The 26,002-nt window shown below is 37.0% G+C and overlaps 1 protein-coding gene across 1 annotated transcript in view; it reads right to left on the bottom strand.

Annotated features, from left to right (window-relative positions):
* Positions 1-22,304, bottom strand: part of St8sia4 (ST8 alpha-N-acetyl-neuraminide alpha-2,8-sialyltransferase 4) — a 100,676-nt gene extending 78,372 nt beyond the window's left edge. The window contains exons 1-3 of the mRNA XM_004652491.2: positions 21,883-22,304; positions 14,517-14,648; positions 4,560-4,817 (exon numbers count right to left, since the gene is read on the bottom strand). Of these exons, the coding sequence (XP_004652548.1) occupies positions 4,560-4,817; positions 14,517-14,648; positions 21,883-21,995 (503 nt within the window). The 5' untranslated portion in view covers positions 21,996-22,304. The remainder of the gene's footprint in view (positions 1-4,559; positions 4,818-14,516; positions 14,649-21,882) is intronic.
* Between the last annotated feature and the right edge of the window lie 3,698 nt (positions 22,305-26,002).

Genomic DNA, 26,002 nt, shown 5'->3' with positions numbered 1-26,002 from the left:
AATATGGCTTCCCTGTAATACACTCTCCCTGGGCCAGTTTAAGGGGGCCATGATGGAATGTAGTGGTTTGTTTCAGGCGTCCCCCCATAAATTTAGGTGTTCTGAATGCTAGGTTCCCGGCTGATGGAGATTTGGGAATTAATGCCTCCTGGAAGCAGAGCAATTGTTGGGGAAGGCTTATGTTTTTATAGCCAGTTTCCCCTTGACAGTATTTGGCACACTCTCCTGTTGCTATTGTCCACCCTATGTTGGCCAGGGGATGATGTCCATCCTGGGATCATGTTGTAGTTTTCCTCTGCCATCATGGAGCTTCTCTTTGAATCTGTAAGCCAAGATAAATCCTTTTTTTTTTTTTTTTCCCCAAAAGCTGCTCTTGGCCAGGTGATTTCTGGCACCAATGAGAACCATACTGCAATGATAACTAAGCAAGTAAATGTACATTGATTTACTTAAACATCTCTTCTCGTGCATGATAATAATGCTTTTATGGTTAAACAATTTTTTCCATTTGTAAGGATTTCCACTAAAAATAACAAGTAATAAAATATGCATAGTTTAAAAGTCTTGGTAAATATCATCAACTTGATTTTTAGTAAAATTCTTTTATCCAGGCATACTGGTGCATGCCTTTAATCCTAGCACTCAGCAAGCAGAGGTGGGAGTATTACTGTGAGTTCAAGGACACCTTAAGACTACATAGTGAATTCCAGGTCATCCTGAGCTAAAATGAGACTCTACCTTAAAAAAAAAAAAAAAAAAGAAAAGAAAAGTTCTATCAACGTGAATATTTTAAAGTCTTTAATTGAAGTACAAATGTAAGTGCAAATTTGCATTGCATATTTTTAAAATATTGATAAAATACTGTTTACAAAATTTTCATTGTGGAAATGAGTAGAAAGGGTTTTAAAATGATTAAAATAATTTTTATTTTCAATATTATTTAAAGGAATATTTTTGTTCCAAGGAGTGACACTATTAGAAAAAAAAATTATTGTACATCACACAGAAATCCATAATGATTTTCCTATTTATCTTTAGGTTAAATTTAAAACCCACACATGATTGGAATAAAATTAAATTCTGATTTGCATATAGGATATGGAATTTATAATTAAAGACAAAAGACACCCAACAAGATAAGTTTTTTTTTTTTAAATGTTATAAAATTCTATAGGACAAGAACTATCCAAAACATATTAAAAAAAACTATAATAGAAAAGGCAGGTGTGGTGGTGCACACCTTTAATCCCAGCACTCAGGAGGCAGAGGTAAGAAAAGCACAATGAGTTCAAGGTCACCCTGAGACTACAGAGTGAATATCAGGTCATCCTGAGCTAAAATGAGACTCTACCTTAAAAAAAAAAAAAAAAAAAGAAAAGAAAAGTTCTATCAACGTGAATATTTTAAAGTCTTTAATTGAAGTACAAATGTAAGTGCAAATTTGCATTGCATATTTTTAAAATATTGATAAAATACTGTTTACAAAATTTTCATTGTGGAAATGAGTAGAAAGGGTTTTAAAATGATTAAAATAATTTTTATTTTCAATATTATTTAAAGGAATATTTTTGTTCCAAGGAGTGACACTATTAGAAAAAAAAATTATTGTACATCACACAGAAATCCATAATGATTTTCCTATTTATCTTTAGGTTAAATTTAAAACCCACACATGATTGGAATAAAATTAAATTCTGATTTGCATATAGGATATGGAATTTATAATTAAAGACAAAAGACACCCAACAAGATAAGTTTTTTTTTTTTAAATGTTATAAAATTCTATAGGACAAGAACTATCCAAAACATATTAAAAAAAACTATAATAGAAAAGGCAGGTGTGGTGGTGCACACCTTTAATCCCAGCACTCAGGAGGCAGAGGTAAGAAAAGCACAATGAGTTCAAGGTCACCCTGAGACTACAGAGTGAATATCAGGTCAGCCTGAGCTAGAGTAAGACCCTACCTCAAGAAAACCATATATGTGTGTATGTGTATATATATACACATATATGCATGTATATATATATATATATATATATATTTACATATATATATATATGCATGTATATATATATAATATATATTAGTAAATATTTATAGTAAAAATCATAAAATGTTATTATACCTGAAACATAATGTTGCTATGAAAAATTAATAAAATTAATAGAGATATCAAATATCTTCTTCATTTCCTGCACCTGGTTTTCTATTAGAGATTACAAACAATTATAGAAATGTAATTGTTTTGCTATTTTCTATTGGAATTAATATTAAATGGTCATATGATTTTTAAACATGGAATTCATAGTTCTTTGTGAATACGTAGGAATATTCCATTTTTCTCTCCCAGAAAAGGGTCTGTTTATTTTTCTATAAAAGAGCCAGAATTCATGGAAGGTAAAGAGTATGGTTTAAAGTTTATTATAAATTAACTACCAGTGTAGGATCAAAAATTAATTGAGTTATAATAAAAAAGCTTAGTGCCAGTCAAGGGTGGTCAAATCCTCAATCTTTCTCTTGTGAAACATACCTTCTCTCCTCATAGGAATATTGCTCACTGTAAAGTACTGTATCTTGACCACATTAGTTCACTTTCCAAAGGACAATATATATATATATATATATATATATATATATATATATATATATATATATATATGGTACATTTATGCCCAATTCCATGTGCTTACGTTTTATATATACTCCTATCAACTTGAGCAGTGTTCGTCTGTCTTCACAAATTACATGGTTTCAGTGACTACTGTCAGTTATATTCATTTACCCAGTCTCAACATTATACATATTTGAGAAATTTGCATGAAGCGTGTCATATTTATATTGGGTTGTAGAATTTGGATTGCTTGTCAATAGGTTCCCTTTTGGCCAGTGCTATTGGTCAATGTAGTATCAGTATAACTAAAATACTAGAAATTTATACCCTAGCATTAGCTGTTCTGTTACTTGGTTTAAAAGAGTATGTTTTCTCTGTATTTGTCTTCAAGGGAGGTAAGGGAATTATCAACATATTCCACTCACTGTACTTTCTTATGTATCTTCAAAATGTATGCCACTCTTTCATATGTCAATGTGATAGTAGACATAAAGAATCGCAAAAGTGAATGTTTTTTATTCTTTCACTAAAAAAGGTAAATGCCACTAAGCTTACAGAAACCTAAATGTTATACCATCTAGGGAATATTAAGGTTGCACCCTTCCTAGAGGACAGAAACTAATCCTTACCTGAGATGACTGGCAAAGCTGTAAAATCTGGTCTTTGTCCATAGCAACCTGCTGAGCTGGTCTTCCTCATGTAGCCAGTCCCCATAAAAACCAAGATCTGAGTCTGGAAGTGGGCTTCTCAAACCCACTCTTGGCTCTCTGGGCAAGAGCTCATCCCTCTTCCCTCACGGGACTTCTCACACCATCTCTTGGGCAAGAGCTCAGCCTTGCTTCCTTGTCTTATGTTCTACACATAAGCCCCCTTCTCTTTGACCTCTTAAAGTTTTAAACTGTAATAAAGTCTTTCTAAACTTTATCTTCTAGTCTTTGGATTTCATTCTTTAAAATCATAGGACAAGGATCTGGGAACACCCCCAAATTATTGGTGCATTGATATACAGGAAACTCATAATTACCTGTTCCATTCCTTCAGTCTTTTTTTTTTTTTTTTTCCTGAGGAACTAAAACAAGCCAAAAACATTACAGATAGGCTGGATAGATGGTTTAGTGGTTAAGGCACTTGCCCGTGAAGCCTAAAGATCCAGGTTCTATTCCCTACTACCCACAGATGCAAAAGGTTGTGCATGCATCGGTAGTTAGTTTTCAGTGGATAGAGGCCATGACATGCCCATTATCTCTCTCTCTCTCTCTTTCTGAAATAAATTAATAAAATATTCTTTTAAAGCTACACAGATACTAGAATTGGGAAGTAAAAATGCTGATATCTATAAATAGATAACAAACTAATTTCTATAGTTAAGATTCTCATATAATAGAAGTTAAACACAGCATTATATTATTATGCCTATTGACCATCATTGAACAAAAAATAACTATGGTTAATAATATGAGAAAACATACCACAAACAAAAAGTAATAGAGGTATTTTGATCCAGAATTGCAAATACAAACTCACTAAACTGTGTTCTTTGAAGCTGCTAAATAATGATCAATCAAAAGTAAAGCTGGCTTATGACATCACTACATAGTAATTTTCATAATATTTATCCAGTAAATGAGGTCCTACATAACTATATGTAGTAAATGTCATAAAACTGTTCTTTACCCATGAACCTGTAAATAAGTTGTGAATCATAACTACAATGAAATCACCTTTTTTAAATGGTGTAATACTTTACATTTCCTAATCCAAGAAAAATAAAGGTTTAGATATGATACAGAAAATAATGTCATATATAAATATTTCCATGTTTAATAATCATTAATATTAGTACAAAATTCAAACATCGCTCTAGTTTTCTTAAAATTTTTTTAAGAACTTATCATCTTGAGATACATCTTGAGAGTATCATCTTGAGAATACAGAAAGAAACTCACCTTATCACAAAATTGTGATTGTCGATCTCCTTTCCACATTCACTATCTAGCAGAATGCCAGAATTTCCAACCACTGCACAGGTTTTAAACCTACGGTTTTTCATTGGTGAAACTTCAGGTAGCAGGCTATGGAGATCATGAGAAATATTTAGTGTCCTGCGCCTGTCCAGCACATAGTGGATGACATCACCAGGCTTAAAACTGCTCTTGACCACTGAGACATCACGCTCTGCATCTAAGAAACGAAGAATGTTCTTCCTATATTTGAAATATAAGTAAAATTTTATATTAAGGGCAACATATTTAATAACAGTTGCTGTCATTTAAAATACAACATGTAAAATATAGTCTTAAACTGATAGGTGGTAACTCAATAGACTCTATAGGAAATATGTTTTTTTTCAAAAATCCTTTGTGCAAACCAGTTTACAGTGGTTTTATAAATATGCATAGTAGATGCACTCATGTGTAAAGTGAGAAAAATATTTCCTTTATCAAAATAGACTAAAGAAAATATAACTTATTAAAAAATATAATTGGCATAGTTTGAAGACTGTGCATAAGTACATGTACTAATATCTTCAGTATTCTACAATCAGTGCTTTGTTTTAATGTTAGTTAGTTAAGATGAATGGCAATAACTGGAAATTATTTTTAATTTGACCACAGTTAAAAGTCTTAAATTATTGAGCTTTCCAATAAAAACATATTTTGTACAAATATTTTATAAATATTTGAAGAAGAATTTAAGCTATATCACTAAATGTGTCTATGAGTTTTCTACCAAGCTCAAATATTCAGGAACTAAGGTGACTTCAGTGGAGAAAATCCTATGTAAAGCACTGGATGGCGTATGCAGGAGAAACCTACTGGCTTTTTAGTACGCTTTCTTTCCTTCTTCTTAATATGGGCACTGAATACTGAGCTGGAATGTTAACATGTTTTTGAAACAAAAAAATATTTATTTATTTATTTATATATTTATGTATTTATTTATTTATTTATGTATTTATTCATTTAAGAGAGAGAAATAGTCAGATTTAGACAGAGAGAGAGAGAATGGTCATGCTTGGACCTCCAGCCACTGTAAGCTGAATCCAGGTCTATCCAGGTTTGGTTGCAGAGTTTATTTGCTTCAAAGGACTATCAATGAATATTAGGCATGACTCTGAGAAACTTGTCTGTCCACTGCATTTTAACCTCTGTTGTTTTTTTTTTTTTTAATAACTTAGCCTATCCTGTACTTTATACACAATTTTATCAAAAAGATGGGTTGTTATGCAAATATGTATACATCCTAAATATTTAGATGGTGCACAATGAGAAAACAGACATAGCTGGCTAAAAACCTGGAACTATAGCACAAGAAATACTCCTGAAAAATACTTTAGTCTGATGCAATTTGGAAGTTGTGTTTCATATGTAATAAATCTGCCACTCTTAGGAAATTGGTTTAAAATTGATTAAATTTTGGTTTGTGTTGGTTTGTACTTTTAGAAAAGTGCTAAAAGTCATGAAGTCAAGCATGGGATAGCTAAGTTGCAGGCTATGATGAAAGGGCACATATCTCTGGCAAGCATCTGAAATCTAAACTGTGTGAGGTTCTAGCAACTTGTACCTTCTGAATGTTTTCTGTATCCTAAATGGTAAGCAATAGGATATAAATCATAAGAGTATCAACAACTTACTTTTCCAAGTAAGTCTGTGCATTCAAATGGCATAGAGAGAGCTGTAATTAAATTGAAGGAAGGGAAGGATAGATTAGAATATTATAAAACAGGAAGAAGAGGAGAAAGAGGAAGAAAATGAAATTCTGTGTTCCCAGTAAATCTTTGGAAGAGTTTGTTTATACTTCAGGGAAATAGACAAGGATCCCAATAAACTTTTGAGGAAACCATATTGACAAAAACATGAAAATCTAGAAAAAATATCCAAAATTTGTTGAATCCCTAAAGTTATCAAATACCTGCAAGAAGCAATCTAAGAAAAATACTATGCATAGGATGGAAAGTGTATGTTATTTGTCAGTATGTGCTTACTAGAGACTTATATCTTCAAAGTGACAAAAACAAAAAGGCCTAGTTATAATATTTAAGGTAGAACAGATCCATTTTCATTCTAATGTTACTTTTGCTAATGTACTATTATAATTAGTAATAAATAAAAAGTTAATAAAAACAAAACTCCTCCTGCTTTCATGTCCTTTACTACCCAAAGTGACAATACATAGAAACTCTTTTACTTAACTAACCACCACTTATTTGTCTGTGGGGGTGGAGGGAGTATAAGCTTGACACCTGTATTTCAACAAAAAACTTACATTTCCTGTGAAAATGCCAAGGATAGCTCAAAACTCAAGAATACAAGGATTCGGTTAATCATCAAATAGAAGATATTATACTTTCCCTTGAATTATAAAAATAATTTAAATGAATTGCTATAGCTGATTTAAAAATTATGTTCAAAAGTCTGGGCATGTTTGCAAATTTGAGATGAGAAGATTAGAGGTACCGGTATGAAAGAAGATTCTATGGCTTAGAAATCCAAAACGGAAAATCCCCTTTACTTTACCAAATCATTAAGACGTCCATGAATGTGTATTTATAACACAAGGGACTTTCCAATAATAACTCTTGTTCTGGGTAATAGAAGCAAAAGCACTCTGCTTATGACAGAACAAATGCATTTAGTCATTCTAGAGGAAAAATGCTAAAGAGACATTTAAGAAACTGTACAAAGTTTTAAAACATGTTTTGTTTAACTGTGGGGAGAAAAGTCATAAGATGTAATGGCACACATCTTTATTCCCAGTATGTGGGAGACTAAGGAAGGAGGATCATTGTATGTTTAAGACCAGCATGGACTTACAGAGTGTGTTCCAGGTCAGCCGGGACTAGAGTAAGACCCATCTTGTAAATGAAAGAGGTAAAGAAAGAGAGAGAGGGAGGGAGGGATGGAAGGAGGGAAGGAAGGAAGGAAGGGAGGGAGGGAGGAAAAGAAGGGGAAGGGAAGGTATGAAACTAAAACATAATATTAAAATAACTCTTTTGGAGAAAATTGTTTTAAGTGATATAAGTAATTATGAAGGACAACTGAATGATAATATGTTAAGTGGTCTTTTAGTGCTATATTGTAAGTATAGCACTAAGTTATTTTAAACAGTTGAATTAAAATAGTAAAATTACCTTTAGCTAAACATTTAGTGTTTGTTTTAGGGTTTTAAATTTAAGCATGGAATATTACTGAGATAATATTCTTGGCATATAGGCATAAAAACTGAAAACAATTATTTATGAGCAAATAATATTGTTGATTTAAATAGTCAATGTTATTTTTAAAGTAGTAGTGCCATGAATTTTCTGAGCCTAGGTAATGTTCAGATAATAAGTATATGGTAAACAAAAACCTGGTCCTTAAATATAATTAGCTAAATTTAATTGGAAGCATTAAAAACTTACACTTAAATTGAACTAAAAACAATGTTAAGCCAGGTGTGGTGGCACACGCCTTTAATCCCAGCACTTGGAAGGCAGGATTGCCATGAGTTCTAGGCCACCCTGAGACTACAGAATGATTCCCAGGTCAGTCCGAGCTACAGTGAGACTCTACCTCGAAAAAGAAAAAACAAAACAAAACAACAATAACAAAAAAAACACATAACAAACTATTAAAAATTCCAAAGTTAAGTTTCCTATGAAAAACTTTGTATTCCCCTTAAAACATAATCAACATGAACTTTTGTTTAATTGTAAAATTAAATGACTTCAGAAATAAAAGAAAACTTAGTTTAACTTCTGAGCTCTATGGAAACATGAAAGAGCAAAAGGTAATGTTCATGTGCAGTTAAATTACCAACATATTTAAAAAGGAGTATTGTACTTTCTGGGGGTGAGTTAAAAGAGAATCTATAGAATCTTTATTTTTATTATTATTATCATTATTATTATTACTATTATTATTATTATTATTATTATTGGTTTTTCAAGGTAGGGTCTCGCTCCAGCTCAAGCTGACCTGGAATTCACTAAGGAGTCTCAGGGTGGCATTGAACTCATGGTAATCATCCTACCTCTGCCTCTCAAGTGCTGGGATTAAAGGCGTGCACCACCATGCCTGGCAACACAGAATCTATTAAATGTTATTTGGTGATCCTGATGCAAGACTGAAATCATGTTAGATAAGCAAATACTGATGCTTGACAACTGTTTTAACATTAAAGATAACTGAAAATAGGTTTCACTTTCAGGACACTGAAAATCTTAGTCATAAAAACTACGTTTTGGGTTTTTTTTTTTTTTTTTGCTAGATAATGGCTTAAACTGAAAGAATGTTTAGACTCTTAAACTGACAGGAATAGATTCTATACAGAAACTTTTCAACTGAATTTTTAACCAGAGCTTCCCTTTCAACACCATCCATCAGTTGAAACCACAGCTGCAGAGTACCAGAGAATTAATTTGCTACACACTGTTTTCACTTTGAAACGTTAAATATAGCTAACCCAGCAGCAGATGCCACTCTCTTCTTGGTAGATTTCTTGTCAAGTATATTTTGTCATAACTAAAATTTAATCAAAATGGCATTACCTCTATTAGAAAGTAACATATAACAAAGTTTACAGATGGAGTACATCATGAGCTGAAAATCAAATGTGGTTATGCTATTTATATTAAGGATCAGCTTTTTTTTCTTTGCAAACTGTAGGCAGTGATTCAAGAAAAATATCACTGCATCAATTCAACTGACAATGACAGAGTTCACTTACATATATTAATAAATTCTGAATAATTTATTTCCCTACAAAACACAAAATAGAATATGATTTTTTTTGTCTCAAAATATTTTCTTGCAAGGAATTTTGACAAAAAGGTCTAAAAGAACAAAGTTTTTATATTACTACAGAGCTTCTAAACTTAGGGTCCTATTATTAAAAAGATATGCTGGTATCAAAAGAAAACTCTTGAGCTGAAGGAATGGTTTAGTGGTTAAGGTGATATCCTGCAAAGCCAAAGGACCCAGGTGAATTCCCTGGGACCCACGTAAGCCAGATGTACATGGTGGCACATGCTTCTGGAGTTTGTTTGCAACAGCCAAAGTTCTTGGAGCATCCATTCACTCTCTGTGATCCATTCACTCTCTGTGTCTGCCTGCCTGCCTCTCTCTCTCTCTCTCTCTCTCTCTCTCTCTCTCTCTCTCATATATAAGAAATTAAGTACTCTGACAGAAATCTGTCTTTCTTTTTGGAAACCTTGTATGTCTCGCTGATCAAAAGCTCATTGTGGATGAAAGCCACATGCTGATATTGGGAGTTACAGGTCAGTGCCCACTAAGAAAAAGATAACTTATATAAAAGAGTTAGACAGAAGAGAGACTGAAAGAGAGAGGGAGAGAAGCTGTAGAAGATTAAGGTCAGTCTTCATCATATCCTCTCCAACGTCTTGTGGCTGGAGTTTGTTAAAAAATTAAATTAAAAAAGAAAAACCTGAAATAATTTCAATAAAATGAAAAGGTAAATATCCCCAAATAATTGAAGACTTTTTAATTTTATTTATACTTTAGAGTATTGTTTTATATATGGCTCAGAATTTTAAAAAAACTGGATGATAATTTACATTTTTTAAAATTTTATGTATGTATATAGTGTGCATGCATATTCATGTGTATGGGTAACATGTGTTTATGCAGGTGCGTGTGTTTGTATGTGCATGAGAAGACCAGAGGCAAATGTTGGGTATATTCCTCAATCACACACTACCTTATATTTTGAGACAAGCTCTCTCACTAAGCCTAGTGCTCATGATTTTGCTAGGCAGACTAGCTAAATGTCATGACTCAGGGATCCTCATATCATTACCTTCCCAGCACTAGGATTAAAGGCAAGTGGCACTGCAGCTGGCTTGTATGATGATGATGGGAAACTGAATTCAGGTCTTCATATTTGTGTTACTTAGACAATGAACCTCTTCCTAGAAATTATTTTGTAATTTAAAACTAAGGAAACTTTTATGTATGCCACAAAGATGCATTTTAGTTGTTCCATTTCTAGTACTGAAATTTAATCTTCTAAAAAATGTTCCATGATAAAATAATAAGATAGACTCTACAAAAGACTGAACCTGATGTTGATTCTCACACTCAATAAGCTTCATGACCCAAGATGCTGGACAAACCACTTATTAATCACAGCAGACAAAAGATTATATAAGAATTGTATGGGAAATTTTTAATGAATTATATAAAAGCAATATCAATTTTTTAAACACTTGAACATACCTAATCTGCAATTAGATTTAGTAAACCCACAAGTCTTATCTTCTGAAGGACTTTAATTTATATTATACTAAAAATTTAAATATGTCCCTAATTATTAACTTGACTATTTCAAAAAGTGGCTAATTTTATATATTTCTAATATTCATATCTCACATTTGTACTTCTTAGGGTTTTATTCACTATATTATTCAGCATATGAGAAGCAAGAAAAGAAGAAAAACAAAATATACAAAAATGTCATGTTGCAACTACTAGACATAATCAGAACAATATTCATGTATATATGCACAAATAATGCAACATAAATGTGCTATTTCTTAACTTAGAATTATAAAAAAGTGATTATTAATGATAAAATTAAGCCTTTACACCAAGGTAATCTTTTTTATTGTAAAGTTGGCTGTAAAATGTAATAACTCCTTAAATAGGAATGACTCCTCAATTTACAATAAGTTAATGTGAGGGGCCATCATCTTAGTTGACTCTCCATAAACATGCTTATTGGATAAACCAATTGATGTTCTATGAATGCAGCAGTAAATAAACAGGGTTAAAGATATTATCACTAGAAAAGAGTCAAGTCTAGAATACAAGGAACAAGGTTCCCTCAGTAACTATTATACATTATAAATTGACCAATTATTTATTAGAAATACCACAATATCATTACATCTTTACTGATATTTTCAAAGATAAGAATGATCTTTGAGCACGATGCAACCATATATGATGAAAAATAATTAGTCATAATTCAAAACATCATTCAAAACATCAAACTAGGCACCCACTCGTAGTCATGATAATGTTCTTCTTAAATGTAGCAAAGGAGAGAGTAAAAGAAAATAAAAAAGGGCTGGAGAGATGGCTTAGCAGTTAAGCGCTTGCCTGTGAAGCCTAAGGATCACAGTTCAAGGTTTGATTCTCCAGAACCCACGTTAGCCAGATGCACCAGTGGGCGCACGCGTCTGGAGTTTGTTTGCAGTGGCTGGAAGCCCTGGAGCGCCCATTCTCTCTCTCTCTCTCTCTGTATCTGCCTCTTTCTGTCTCTGTCACTCTCAAATAAATAAATAAAAATGAACAAAAAATATTAAAAAAAGAAAATAAAAAAAAAAACACCAAAGTACTTTATCATTATTTATCCATAGGATTTTAAACATATACTTGTAAATGCAAAGCCAATAATCATATATTTTCATACCCTAATTACTTTCATTACAAGTGTCTAACTGATCAATAATCACTACCCATTGCTGCTAGAGACATATTTCTTATGAAGTGCTTGCCCATTGAACAATAATGAATTCACAAATTAGTCTTTTCTTGCAAGTGAAAACTTTGTATGTATTATTCAATACTTGATCACTGTTTTATTATTTATTTCTTTATATACTAAGGAGAGGCATATAAATATAACTAATGCTAACATTTCATTCAAATTATCAGCTCTTGTAATTTTTTCAAAGTTCACTTTCAAAAACATAACTGTAAACTTCAACAGTCACTGCTTTGTAACATTTCAACAAATGAATTGCTTAGGTCAGTTTATATTTAACACCTTTCAATTGAGTAGCTTCATAAAACAAAATGTAGATTTATAGTTTCATGAATGCATATAGTTTTCATTTGTGAACAAATACAAGGAATACATTGTCTGATATATTAAGTAAGCTAGTGTGTTAATTAAGGCACATTTTGAATTTTAATTGTTCTGATATCATTTAGCATGGCTGGGTATATTAACTAAACTACTGAAATTTCCTTTTTTTTACACACTTTCTACTACTTCCTTTTATCTGATCCATGTAATGTAATCCAATTTACTTCTTTCTTGCCAACTCAATTTTCTTTGCAAATATAGCTATATGTCAATTAATTCTTTTTCAGTTCTTTGCAATCTATCCCTCAGAAATATGCATCCTTAAACCAAATTCTACCTAGCTTTGTAATGTTTGATTACAGTTATTTCCTCACATGGGTCTTGAATTCAAATGAGGACATACAGGTGGGAAACATGAAGGGAGACAATATACAGGTATGATGAAAGGACAGTCTCATGTGTGGAAAGCTACTCTGGGCAGAGCATGTTCACAGACTTAACACACTTCCATATTTGCCATATCTTTCAATTTTCCTATTGTTTTTGAAATTTGGTATTTTCATAGCAAATCTCTTCATCTTTAATATTGAATTTAATTTTTTTCTCTATCCAGTTGAAATAAATCTTGTTTGGAGGTTCTATTCACATCATATATCACAAATTAATAAAATCACCAGACCTACTTGCTTCCAAATCCTCTTGCTAGGCTGACAATACACCAAGGTCTTGCTGAATTAAAAACAAAAAAGACAGCCAGGTGTGGTGACACACTCATTTAATACTAGCACTTGGGAGTCACAGGTAGGAGGATCCCTGTGAATTCAAAGCCACCCTGAGACTACTTAGAGAAATACAGGTCAGCCTGGGCTAGAGTGAAACCCTACCTTGAAAACAAAACAAAACAAAGCAAAACAAAACAAAAAAGACATATGTGCCACTTGACATTGTCATAGGTGGCAGTCACTTCTCCGACATTCATATCTTTAATTTACAGACAATTTTCAGATAATTTTCCACATGCCCTGAGTGCCTTTTTTGAAATGCATTCTGTCAGTGACTATGTATTCTCTTAAACTGACAGCCTTCTCTTTCCTGTTAGTTATAATCACATTGTACAGAGATAAGAACCAAGAACTAAGGAGGTGGCAAAGTAGGCAAATAGTTGGGACCTTTATCTTTCCATCAGTCAGCTACTCTTATTAATATTCTGTCAGTGATTACTTACTATTTTGCAAACACTAGAAATGATTTTATTTTATAAATAATGTATTCTCACAAGTTTCTTCAGTTCTGATTTGCTTTAATTTAGTCATACAAACCAACCAACTAACCAACCTAGTAATATACTGAAACTTAAATGAAGGATAATCAGTTTGCTCACTTCATAATTAAGAATGTATCCCCCTTGCTTATTTGCTATAGGTTTGTAATTGAAGTGAATGTATGTATGTATATATGTATGTATGTATGTATGTATGTATGTATGTATGTATGTATACACACACACACATATATATATATATAAATGAATATATATATATTCATTTACTTTTATTTCAATAGTTAACATCAGTTTAAAATGCCTGCCTAGCAAAGAAAAAGCCAATAATATAGGAAACTTTTTTCTGACTTTTTACTAACTTTTTCCCATGAATTCACACAAGCATAAACATTGAATAAGTCAAATGCACTTATAATTATAAGTGCAATAGGAAATGAGTAGTCTCTGTTCCAAATAGGTTAATAAAACACTATCAGAAGTAAGTTTCAACAGGGAAAAGTAAAAAAAAAATTCTCAAAATATACATTCATATTAAGTAAATAAGTAAAGGATGTTAAATATAAGTACTCAGCTAGCCATTTTACTCCATTTTTAAAAGACAATATATTCAAAATACACACACTCATCCTTACACTTTTGCCTATGGAATGATTTAATTGCTATGGTTTCAACATTCTTCTGGGAGAAATATGAATAGACTTGATTCAATTTTTATTAAGCTTTAATATAAGCTTCAATGTAAGTTTGCCAAGGCCAACATATCTGAGAATATGTAATCTTTATCATACTTATTAATAAAACTCACCTTATCTCCAAGACCAAAGAAGAATTTATTTTCCAACCTTCTACAGAATGTTGGAAGATTGTGGAGCCAGCCTTTCTAATGATTTTATCAGAGCTGTTGACAAGTGATCGGCTCAAACACAATTCACCATCTCTGAAACAAAGCAAAACAAATAAATCAGGCTTGCTAAAGCAGAAAACACTCTGTCTAAGTGGCATGCTACATAATTTAATTCATACCTCTAATGAACAAATAGATGCTGTTTTCCTTAGGGTTAGGAGAAATTAGAAGCATGGTGAAAAATGTTTGAAGAATTAAGTGGCTGTAACTTCATCACAGCAAACTTGCACACATTCTTTTAGAATAAATCAATTACATATGAAGAAAAGACTTTATGGTTTTTTTTTATTTTTTTTTGTTTATTTTTATTCATTTATTTGAGAGTGACAGAGAGAGAAAGAGGCAGAAAGAGAGAGAGAGGAGAGTGGGCATGCCAGGGCCTCCAGCCACTACAAACGAACTCCAGATGCGTGCGCCCCCTTGTGCATCTGGTTAACATGGGTCCTGGGGAATCGAGCCTTGAACTGGGGTCCTTAGGCTTCACAGGCAAGTGCTTAAGCACTAAGCCATCTCTCCAGCCCATGAATTCATGATTTTTAATGAAAAAGTCATTTTTATCACAGGTTTATTTCCAACAACTACCTCCATAATTGTGCTTAGACAGTGGAGACAGGATGTTTGGACAATTATGTCTTTATAAATGTATCTGCCAAGATTTGATTCTGTTTCATAGAAGGCATATAAAAGTAATGGTCATCAATTATGCTTTGGAGTGTGAACACACTGGAAAATCCCAGAAGATCTGAGCATATTCTTGATTCCATGGCTCCCAACCTTTGTGTTTCTGGGTACAATTTCATTAGGTCACATTGGCCTTACCTTAACCTTGACAAGTAGAAACAACATTATCCAGTATGGTAAGGGGTTCTCTGTATAAGAAAAATAACTATTCAGGCATCACTGAAGTGCTAATATAAAAGGAATAGGTCTCACACATCTCAGTGAGGAGATATTTCTGAGACAGAATTCTAGAAGGAAGAAAATTCATTCAGTAAGCCATTATTCCCAGAATTTTTCTTATGTATCAGAAAAGTTAAGTACCTTTGTTCCATCAATATCATCAGGCTAGCATGCCATGCGGAGTGGCACTGTTAGGAGTGATGGTGGAACTAACAGCAGTGAGAGATACTTGTGAGGTCATTTATACCATTAGGCCTGTTACAACTAAGCAATTCCACTATTCACTCAACTTTTCCTTGGTGGTTTCTTGCTACAAACCCAGATTTAGAGAATAGAAACACCCCTTGTTTAGGCACTTAGCCTTGTCAGTGCATGCGCACTCATTTATTTACATGTCTCCTTTTAATATTTAGACTCTCAAAAGCATTGCTAAAAAATAGCATATTATTTGTTCCATCACAAATTCTAAATGTGTGTTTATGTAGACAATTCCCTCTGACTATCAATGGAAATGTTGCTTGTGTAACAGCTGTTGGATGAATTCTGTAATTGGAAGCTTATAGTTTGGTATTTTGGTTTGTATTTTTTTTTAAGCATATAGTTTAAATTTGAAGCAGCTCCCTGCATTGTTCATGAAATCATAGGAAAACCACTTCCTTTGAAAAGTAAAACTCTATAAAGTTAATATTTTAAACATCCCTACTGATGAAAATGACACATTTGCATGCCTGTGCAAGGATAACAAAAAATAATCATTTTACAAAGGTCGCCTAGGATGCAAAGAAGCACAGGGCACTTCACTACATGGCAATCCAATCATCAATTTTCATATTACACTCTTTTAAAAAAAATTTTTTTTTGGTCAGTTTTATTTATTTATTTGAGAGTGACAGAGAGAGAGAGAGAGAGAGAGAGAGAGAGAGAGAGAGAGAGAGAGGGAGAATGGGCGTGCCAGGGCCTCTAGCCACTGCAAACGAATTCCAGATACTTGCGCCCCCTTGTGCATCTGGTTAACATGGGTCCTGGGGAATCGAGCCTTGAACTGGGATCGGTAGGCTTCACAGGCAAGCGCTTAACCACTAAGCCATCTCTCCAGCCCCCATATTACACTCTTAATGATAATAAGTGCATGTGAGTGAAAATGTATATATGCACAGAAGTTAACCATCACACTTTTTGGAGATATGTCTTCAGGAAAATGGTCCTAAGTTATGTTTTTTATGGGACACAACAAGGGTCTTTCCAATCTCTGTTACATTAAAACTGCCCTGTCAATAGCAACTTTTTTCCTACCATAGATTGCTACAATTAGAGTAATTATTTCTATCACCAATAAATTTTCATAGAAATAAAGATATGCAGGGAATTGAACTTTGAAACTTTGCAACACTGATGTAGATATTATTATAATGAACTTAGTTTGTTGGAGTTTTATCAGAACTTCCAACATCACAATAAAACGTGATTTTAAAATATCCAGATTGAGGTTGGAGACATGGCCTAGTAGTGAATAGAGCTTCCTGTGTAAGCATAGGGACCTGAGGAAGCCTGAGAGCCACTTGATTTCAAGCTCCAGGACCTACATAAATAGTTGGGCCTCACCACACACATCTGTAACCCCAGTGCTATCTTGGAACAGAGACTAGAGGAATCTCTGGTGCTCAAAATTTAAAAAAAAAAAAAAAAAAAAAAAAAACCTAGAAAGCTCCAGCATCAATAGAAGATTCTAGCTCAAGTAAGAATGAGCAGAAGGGCAATGAAGTAGGACACCTAATACTCCACTCCAGCCCCTGCAGATGAGTGCACCCCAACCCACAGATGAGTGCATGGGGTGGCCAATGGGCACATACAAGTGCATATATCACATGCACCACACACACTCACACACACACACAAACACACACACACACAGTACATCCAAACTGATTTTCCACAAATAGTCTGCTATCACAGCACTCTTCTTTGAATTGTTTTTTATTGATGTGGTGATTGGCCAGGCTTAAGCAATGGAAATAACTATGAATAGATATATCTACAAGTATTCATACTTTCTCTTTTCTAGTCAGTGGAACTCATGTATTATGTATGTGTTATGGAGTCTGACTTAGTATAGTGTAGAAACTCTAGAACACATTTTATGTACAAACTTATGTAGGTCCCCAGAGGTTATTCACCTGTGCTCTTGACTGCATTCCTTCTTAGAGAAGACTCCCTTCCCATGAATGTGAATGCAAGGCATGAAGGATATTGCCACCCACTGCTTGTTACTCACTCCATATTGGACATGACATCTAAACAGCTGCACTCAAAACATTTTTCTTTAAAAGGTCATTAAGCAAAAATACTCAACATACATTTCTAAAGGAGAAAGACCAAAATACCTCAGGCAATTCACTCAGCATTAAGCAAAATATTAAGTTTTATTCTTGCCAATATGATGCTAAGACAATTCCACTAAGATGCCTATTTCTGAAATATCAGTGGCAGGAAATAATTGTTACTTTTGTTGCCCAGTGTCTGTAAATCTTCCGTCTCTTTGATGTGAGTACTCATGCTTCACGGCAATTCCTCTGTCAGCTTTGGTGTGTAGAACAAGAGTGATTATGTTCACTTTTGGCAATTAGGTCTCAAAAGCCTATTCAGCCCCATGGAAACTCTTAATGGCTTGGCTCTGTGAAGACTGTGTTCCCTGTGGATGGGGTTAAACTCCTTCCTTAATTTCAAACTTTAGTCCTCTAATATGAAAGAACTTGAATCAAACTAATCCTGAACACAAGCAGGAGGCAAGTCTATGTTATTATTCCCTACGTGTAAAACTACTGAAAACAGACATAAGGTGATCAATTTTAATTTCTTCCTTATGAGTTGTAGAATTTCAAACACAGTCTGTGAGTTAAAGTGCAAATATTGGAATTCCTGGTGTATGAAAGCATCTCCTACCCCCAAGCCAACCAGAACAGACATGTTCACTGTTTCTTTTCTAGTGTCAGAACTAATACTGTTGATCACTGGGTATCACAAACACAGAGGAGCTGCCTACCTTAGAAACCTGTGTGTGATAAGAAAAGTTGAAGTCTTACATGTTGTCACCCAAGACAATAGACCGTGGCAGGTTTTAAGGATTCATAATCAAATATCTGTATGACATTAAAGTTCATCACACTTTCAGATGAAATCTGGCATGTTCTGGACGGGAAGGCCATGGTGGTATGACCATGGACGTTTGTCTCTTTCCTCATTAAAATTTTATGCCTTCATATCTTGTGTGGGGAATCTTCAAATTCATTTCTAATTATACTACAAAAAGTACTTTAAAAAAGGGACTTCTCAAGACAACTGTGAGGCACAAGAAAGGGGGGAAGAAGAGAAAGAGTGAAAAGGAGGGGAGAAGACAATCGGGAGCAGGAGGAAGAGACAAAAAACGCCTCAGTCATGAAAAACCACTTAATACCACCAATGTCCTTGGAGTTGAAATTTTTACCTGAGTCGTCCCAATAACTAATAAAGATCATATGTAAAGAAATACCAGGTGTTCAAACCGATAGAGAAGCCTGTTCTGGAATCATTCTTTATTCTTGACAACATACTCTTGGTAATGGGGCTTCTCTGAAATACGAGAAGGTGGAGGCTTGCTGAGAAAGTTTTTGTGTTGCTCTTTTCCCTTCTGCACAGGAAAAGAAAAAAAAAAACTTACACTAAAGGGGATTCGGTAAAGGAGAGAGATCAATAAAGGAACGGCCTGCCTATTGAAAAAAAAAAAAAAAACATAATAATAATGGCAGAAAAGTTGGGGAAGAAGTTGAAGGTATACTGTAAGATTATAAGGCTTTCCGCCCGCAAGGCACGCAGTGCCCCCCAAAGGCTAAAGTCTGCCTCGGTTGCTATGCTGAAATGCTGCACGTATCTGGGCACTGGAGCCAAACCAGTAATGTAACCCATTTCAAAACCCGCCTCTCCACATACCTTGGGTGGGAAGAGAGAGGAAGAGATGAGATAGGTGGATGAGTCAATCGTCCCTCTAGGAGCACTGTTTGCGAATTGAAAACATGCATTTGGGTCAGAAGCTTGTCCCCTGGACATAGGATTCTAGGGAAAAGGGAAATGGGCGCTCCGGAATACACTATCCTCTGAGCGCTTCGGGAAGCTGTGACTCCAGGTGTGGCAAGAGTCACTTGGCCCCCGTAGCCACGATGCCCCAGGACACATAGATGGGCGCGATGCCTCGCCTCGCCCCACTGGACGGCAACTGCAGGCTTTCCTTAAAAAGGAGGAGCTGGGTTGCCGCCTGAGGTTTATTTTTATTTTTATTGTTTTCTAAACAAATGGAGCCTGGTGCCTTCTAGAGAGGCAGCCCTGTGGCCCCTTCTGCCCTGTACAGCAGCGCGGAGACCCGGGGCGCGTCGCTCGTCTTGTTTGGTTAACTCCGGCGCCCGCCCCACGCCTTCTCCAGCGCTGGCGACAAACCGCAGCGCAGCGCGATCGCGCCCCGCCAGCCAGCCAGCCGCGCCAGCTCGACCCCTACCCAGCGCACGGCCGGGGCCCACCCTCCAGTGGAGTCCCCGAGAAAGGCCACGGAAGAAATATCACTGTGGACCTTGAGGGTCCTGAATCGGAAGCTTTGCCCCGCGCGCGGGTGTACCCCGAGTGCGCTCCGGAGCCCCTTCCTGCTCGCCCCGCCCACTCCTGCTCAGGGGGTCCCGCAACACTGAGACACTCGGGCGAGGGCCCCAAGCCCTGAGCCCTGCGAGGTTTAGCCGCTTTGTCTAAGCTCAGGCTCATCCTCAGAGTCCACCAGTTAGGAAGGGAACAAAGAGCCTCGACCCTCACGCCTGCCTCCGCCGGTCGGTCGAGCTCCCACGCGCGAGTTCACCACCTTCCTAAAGACCCCTTTGTCTGCCAGGCAAAGACGGTTCTGCTGAGATGCCCACACCCCCTCCCAAACCTCCTTTTCCACCATTGGCATGGATTTGCAAACCACCCACTTCTGGGTAAAGGACCACATAAGCTGATTTTTTTTTTTTCCTTTCGTCGTAATAGACCCTGAACAGATTTTTTGATGCATGATCACCATTTGGCCCATTCATTCGTTGGTTAGATTCCCCCCGCCCCCCTGTCATTCTCCTCAAGTTCTTTTTGAGTGTACTCATGTGATCCTGGCTTCCTACAAAAGAGCGAGCCCTTCTGTCAGGATACACCTGCATCTTGCTCTTTTGCATACCCATTACTCAGAGAGAAACAAGGATATGAAAAAAAAATCTGCGGGAAGTTTCAGTGTGTTTGTAGCTGTCCTATACCAAGCACAAACAAACGCACACTCACTGCCACGCACACAAAAATGTCAAAATATCTCTTCGTTTTTTAAAAATGTCAGAGGAAATAAAAACCAGAAGGGCATCTCAGCTAGTCCGTTTCTGAAAGCGGATGCCCGTGGACCTGGGAGGATTTCCGAAGTAGGACTTTGAACAGAGTTGACAACAAGGTTCACATCCTCAGAAAACACTTCCAGACCATGTCAGGAATACAAAGTTACACCGCCCTCTGGAGAGACTACAAAGCCACTGAGGCCAGGGGTCAGAGGAAGGAAGTGTGATATTTAGAGAACTTATTGGGGAGATTCGACACGAATCTGGACAAACTCGAGAAACAGGAGAAATCCCGTCTGTGAAGATCTAGTCTCCAGTTTCTTTTGAAAACTGTAACCATTACGACCCATACGTTTTACCCATAGTAGTGCAAATACAGAATTGTCCTTCTTTGCACTGTAACTTTAATTCAAATTAAAAGCCACTGATCTCTCCGACTCCAAACAAAAGAAAGAAAGAAGAAAAAAAAAGAAAGAAAGAAAAAAATAATAAAGGGGAGAACCGTTTCCTTCTTCATGGACTTCCACTCCATCCTTCCAGGCAACCAGTTTTCCCGACTAGCTCCCCACACTGACAGGGCAGAGAAACAAGGAAGAACTAGGAGCGTGATGAGTAAAGACAGCTCTCTTGAGTTGTGCCTGCGCATTAGGAAGACAAGGACACTCGGTATTGTTGACACTTGTGCAGTGACTTCTCCTTGGGCAAGGGAGCACCGGGCGCCAAGGCAACTGTCAGCACCACCGCACAGGGCAAGTTGAACTCATACTGGGAACAGCAAAGAAACGCGCGCGCACACACACACACACACACACACACACACGCACAAACACACACACACCCCTCTCCACCACAGCCTTTGTTATTTAATTCATGACAGTAGCCGCACACGTAAGCCCACAGAACACCCACAGTATCCGACCTTCACCCCACCGTCTCTCCATACATACACATTTCATTTCAGGCATGACTTTCTGATCTATCCTGAAAAGAAGCTTCGCATTTACCCGATGAGTTGCGTTTCCTGGTGCTCCTCGGTCCTTGCTATTTCTTTTGTCTTATAAAAGATCAGCAGCAGACTTATAGTGCAGATAGTCCACCTCTTTCTAATGGAGCGCATCTTGGGTGCCCGGGAAAGTCCTGGTGGTCCCAGCTCCGGCACTTTCTCTGGATGTAAAGGCTCCGTTTTGGGGAAATAGCCGATGGGGGGCAATCGGAAAAACGAGAGGGGAGTGTGGAGCCGAGATCCCAGACGGAGGTCTCCCGAATCTTCTGCCGAGGAGCTCGGTGGGTCCTCCAGGGCGCCCGCCCAGCGAGCGCCCCGCTTCCAGGTCTGCGCGGGCCGGGCTCCGGTCCCGTGGCGCTGCCTCCCCAGGGCTCAGGTTTTCTTCTCAGATGTGACACCTTGTGCTTTGGAGGTGGCCGCCGCTTCTGCAGCTGGGCTCGGGGGCGTCACTGGCCCTTCCCACTCCGTAGCAGCGAAATGATGAGCCGGTCCAGCCAATCAGCGCGCTGAGGGGGCGGAGGCTGCGGTCGCCTGGCGTTGCTGGCGGCGGCTCGGTGAGTAACGTCGCGGGTCCCGGCGGCTCCGCCTGGAGAGGAGGCTCGCGCGCACTCTCGCGCACACACTCACGAAAACACCGACACAGACAGGCACACGCGCCGGCTCCCCGACACCTAAGCAGCAGGTCTCTGGATGCTGGAGCTCCGCGACCCTGGGACTGCATCAGTGTGTAGGGGGCCACCCAATTTACGAAAAGACTGGGGACTGGCCGCCCAGGGATGCTTTGGTTTGCGGTGGGGTAGGGTTGGAAGAGGCATCCCTGTTCCCAAGGGTGTTTGCTGAATATATGTCCTCTCTTTCGCAAACACACGCCCTCCGGGGTGAAGTAAAATCCAGCAGAGAGGGAGGAGAGGAGGGATCCTCGTGAATCCTTCTTTGCACGGCTCGCTCTGGGAAATGCAAATGCATGCATAAAGCAATGTGCTGATCCCGCCCTCAAGAATGGGGAGTGGGTGGTGATCACCAGGGCTCAAGACCCTGCAGCAAGCATGTAAAGTGAGAGGTGTCATTAGGAACTTTATGGATATGTTTTCGTGATTCTCGGTGTCAATTGGAAAACTCCTCACTAACAAGCCAAGGAAGCTCCAGTACCATTTTAAAACTTCACTGTGGAGGAACAGGATTCAGAGAGAAGCAGCAACTTCAGATTCTCTTGAAGCACAGGCCCGGGAGCAAAGCTGGAAAGGAGGCAGGGTCCGTTCACAAACCTCAAGGATGAGACTCAGATTCCCATCTCGCCTCATGCCTCATTCCTGCTTTCCTTCTTCCTGTTGCACTGCGTGGCAGGAGAGGTTGTGGAGTTCTTTTCAGTCTGAATACCTCTCCTCTCTGATTTCCAACACAACCCCTCTCCAGAACCTGTGATGCTGATCTGATCTTATCACGCGTGGCATCTGCACTTTTCCATAGCATGACCAAGCTTGGACGCCCAAGATGCCCCATCTGTGTGCTCTGGTCCCAAGATCTCTCACTCCTGCCCAGGCTGAGCAGAGCACTATGAGTCAGACGCTCACTTCCCCGCCCCCCACCCCGGGCTGTGCAGGTTAAAAACGTCTCACCCCGGAAACAGTGAGGCCTACCACCAGCCCCTTCCCCCGCTTTCTCCTAGGGCGGCTGGAAATGAAAGAGAGCGCCTTTGCTTCAGAACCCGAGGTTCCAGCAAGCTCACTGGTAAAAGTCATGCACAGCTGCTGGGGTCTCTGGCTAGGTTAGAGGACCAGCCCTAGGGCAAAAATCTAACCGGAACTTTAAACTTTCTGAGTTGCTGAGAGCCCGCTGTTTGCAGGACAGCAAATAAAAGCAAGTAACTGTGAGTCTTTACTGACACTGCAAGTGGCCCTGGGGAGCCTTTCCGGTTTATTGATGTCTAGGCACACTCTGTTGGTCTTAACGCATTGTTGTTACACGGACTTCTCTACCAGTACAAGTAGAAGAGTAAACCAGCCTCCTAGCCAAAGGGAAAGAAAAGGATGGATGATGAGTGGTCTGTGTGTCAAAAAGTATAAAATGATAACTTTTTGTTAGTTATCACTAAGTAATTGTTTCCTTTTTGTGGACAAAACGTGATCCCCCATCATGTTTTTTCCCCCCTCTCTCACAAACGCTGTTAATGAAATAGTCTTCAATTTGTAATATTCATCCTGAATGGTCTTAGATGTGTTTTTAACTACTGCTGTTCAAGTACATCTAAAATTACAAAAGACATTCCGATTGTTTACAGTGTACATTTAATTGCCTACAACCTTCATTCCACTGAATTTTGTGGCTCTAGCTCTGATCTTTTCTATCACACAGACCTCAGCGAGGTTAGAAGTACATTTATGCACTACCTCACCCATGTTTTAGGAAGCCCTGACTTATTACCTAGTTACATCTTTCGTTCTGTTCTCTACTTGCTGTGTCTCTCTGATCAAACTTGATAACTGCAACAGTCTGGCAGGAAGAGGGTAACTGTCAGGCCAGATGTTCCTCTGTCTCACTTTCCTGTTGAATAGTGGTGTTTACTAGCAATTGTAAGCATCACTAACACTGGGTAGTTTATTATTTAGGGTTGTCCTTTCTTCACCATGAACTTTTTAGCATTTTCTCTTACATCTGGGTTGATCAACTTTTGTTCCATGTCTTTTTTTTTCATATTTTCCAATGGAGTGATGAAATTAATTTCATCTTTATTGTTTCTATACCTCATTACATGCTGTTTTCAATCCGTCATATTGAAACCTAAAGAAGAAATAATGACATAAATTTTCCAAGACCCACCCATGAAAAAAAAAACTTTCTGAATGTCTATCCCTTCCCCACCCAAGGGGGGGGGGAACAACCTTTCAGAATGTCTCTCACTTTTGAAAATTACATGCAGATAGAACTACTTTTAATAGTGTCTTTAGAACATATTACTTTGATTCATGACATAGAATGATTTTTTTTGTAAATTAAATTTTGTATACCAAAAGACATTTTCAGTGCTCATGTACTGATTATTATTTGAAGACTCTGAGAAAAATAATACAGTGGGCATTATTAGCTAGCTGACTAGTAATAAATCTAGCCTGCATGATTTATTTTCCTGAAAAATTGATTGAAATTAAGTACACACACACACACACACACACACACACACCCACAAAGTTGGGAGTAGTCCAAATTTCAAAAATATTATAAAATAATTTAATATGACTCACCTACCTATTCATACAGTGACAATCATGTGTAACTATATAATATAATATATATTAATATATAATTTTTCTTTGTATAGTTTTTTTTTTAATTTAGAATTCTTATGTTCTGGTTTTATCTCTTTGACCATTAGGTGAAATGGCATTTGTAGTATCACAAATAAGTTATTCAATTATAGTGTATCAGCATCGTGCTTGGCCTGTTACTATATTTAAATATCAATATCCTAAAATTTGTAAAGTAAATAGTTGGAGTAGTTGAATAAATAAATAACTAAAGTACTTTTGAAATAAAAGTTTGAATGTTAACCTTAAAAAGGCTTAATTGGTCAGCAGAAGAATGTTTCTCTGGGATACAAGATCAATAGACACTTATTGGAGGGAGCCTTTGGGAATATGAGAAAAATAATGAGTCTGTTTCACATTTGACCTGCAACTTCCCAACATAATATAAATAATTGATCTGTCCTCTGTACTGCCATCATCATAATACCTGACATCCCATCAGAAAACCTTATGTCAATGCCTATGGTTAACAAATGCATTAAACCCATCATTCTCACAGACTTGAATTATGCAAATTGTGAACATTTCTATAAGCAGTAATCATAATCTTCACTGTTTTAAAAAGCAGGGATATATTTTAAAGTTGTATAAGGAAGATGAAATATATCAATATTATCGATAACTGGTTTTATTTATTTATTTATTTATTTATTTATTTATTTATTTATTTTTGGTCTGTCTAGGTAGAGTCTTGCTCAAACCCAAGCTGACATGGAACTCACTTTGTAATCCCAGGCTGGCCTTCAATACACAGCAATCCTCCTACCTCTGCCTCCTTTTGCTGTAATTAAAGGTGTGCACCACCACACCAGGCTTTTG

Source organism: Jaculus jaculus, chromosome 13 (genome assembly GCF_020740685.1).
Source record: "Jaculus jaculus isolate mJacJac1 chromosome 13, mJacJac1.mat.Y.cur, whole genome shotgun sequence".
Lineage (NCBI taxonomy): Eukaryota > Metazoa > Chordata > Mammalia > Rodentia > Dipodidae > Jaculus > Jaculus jaculus.
The sequence above is the reverse complement of the archived record's forward strand: the minus strand, read 5'-3'. Positions and strand labels throughout refer to the sequence as shown.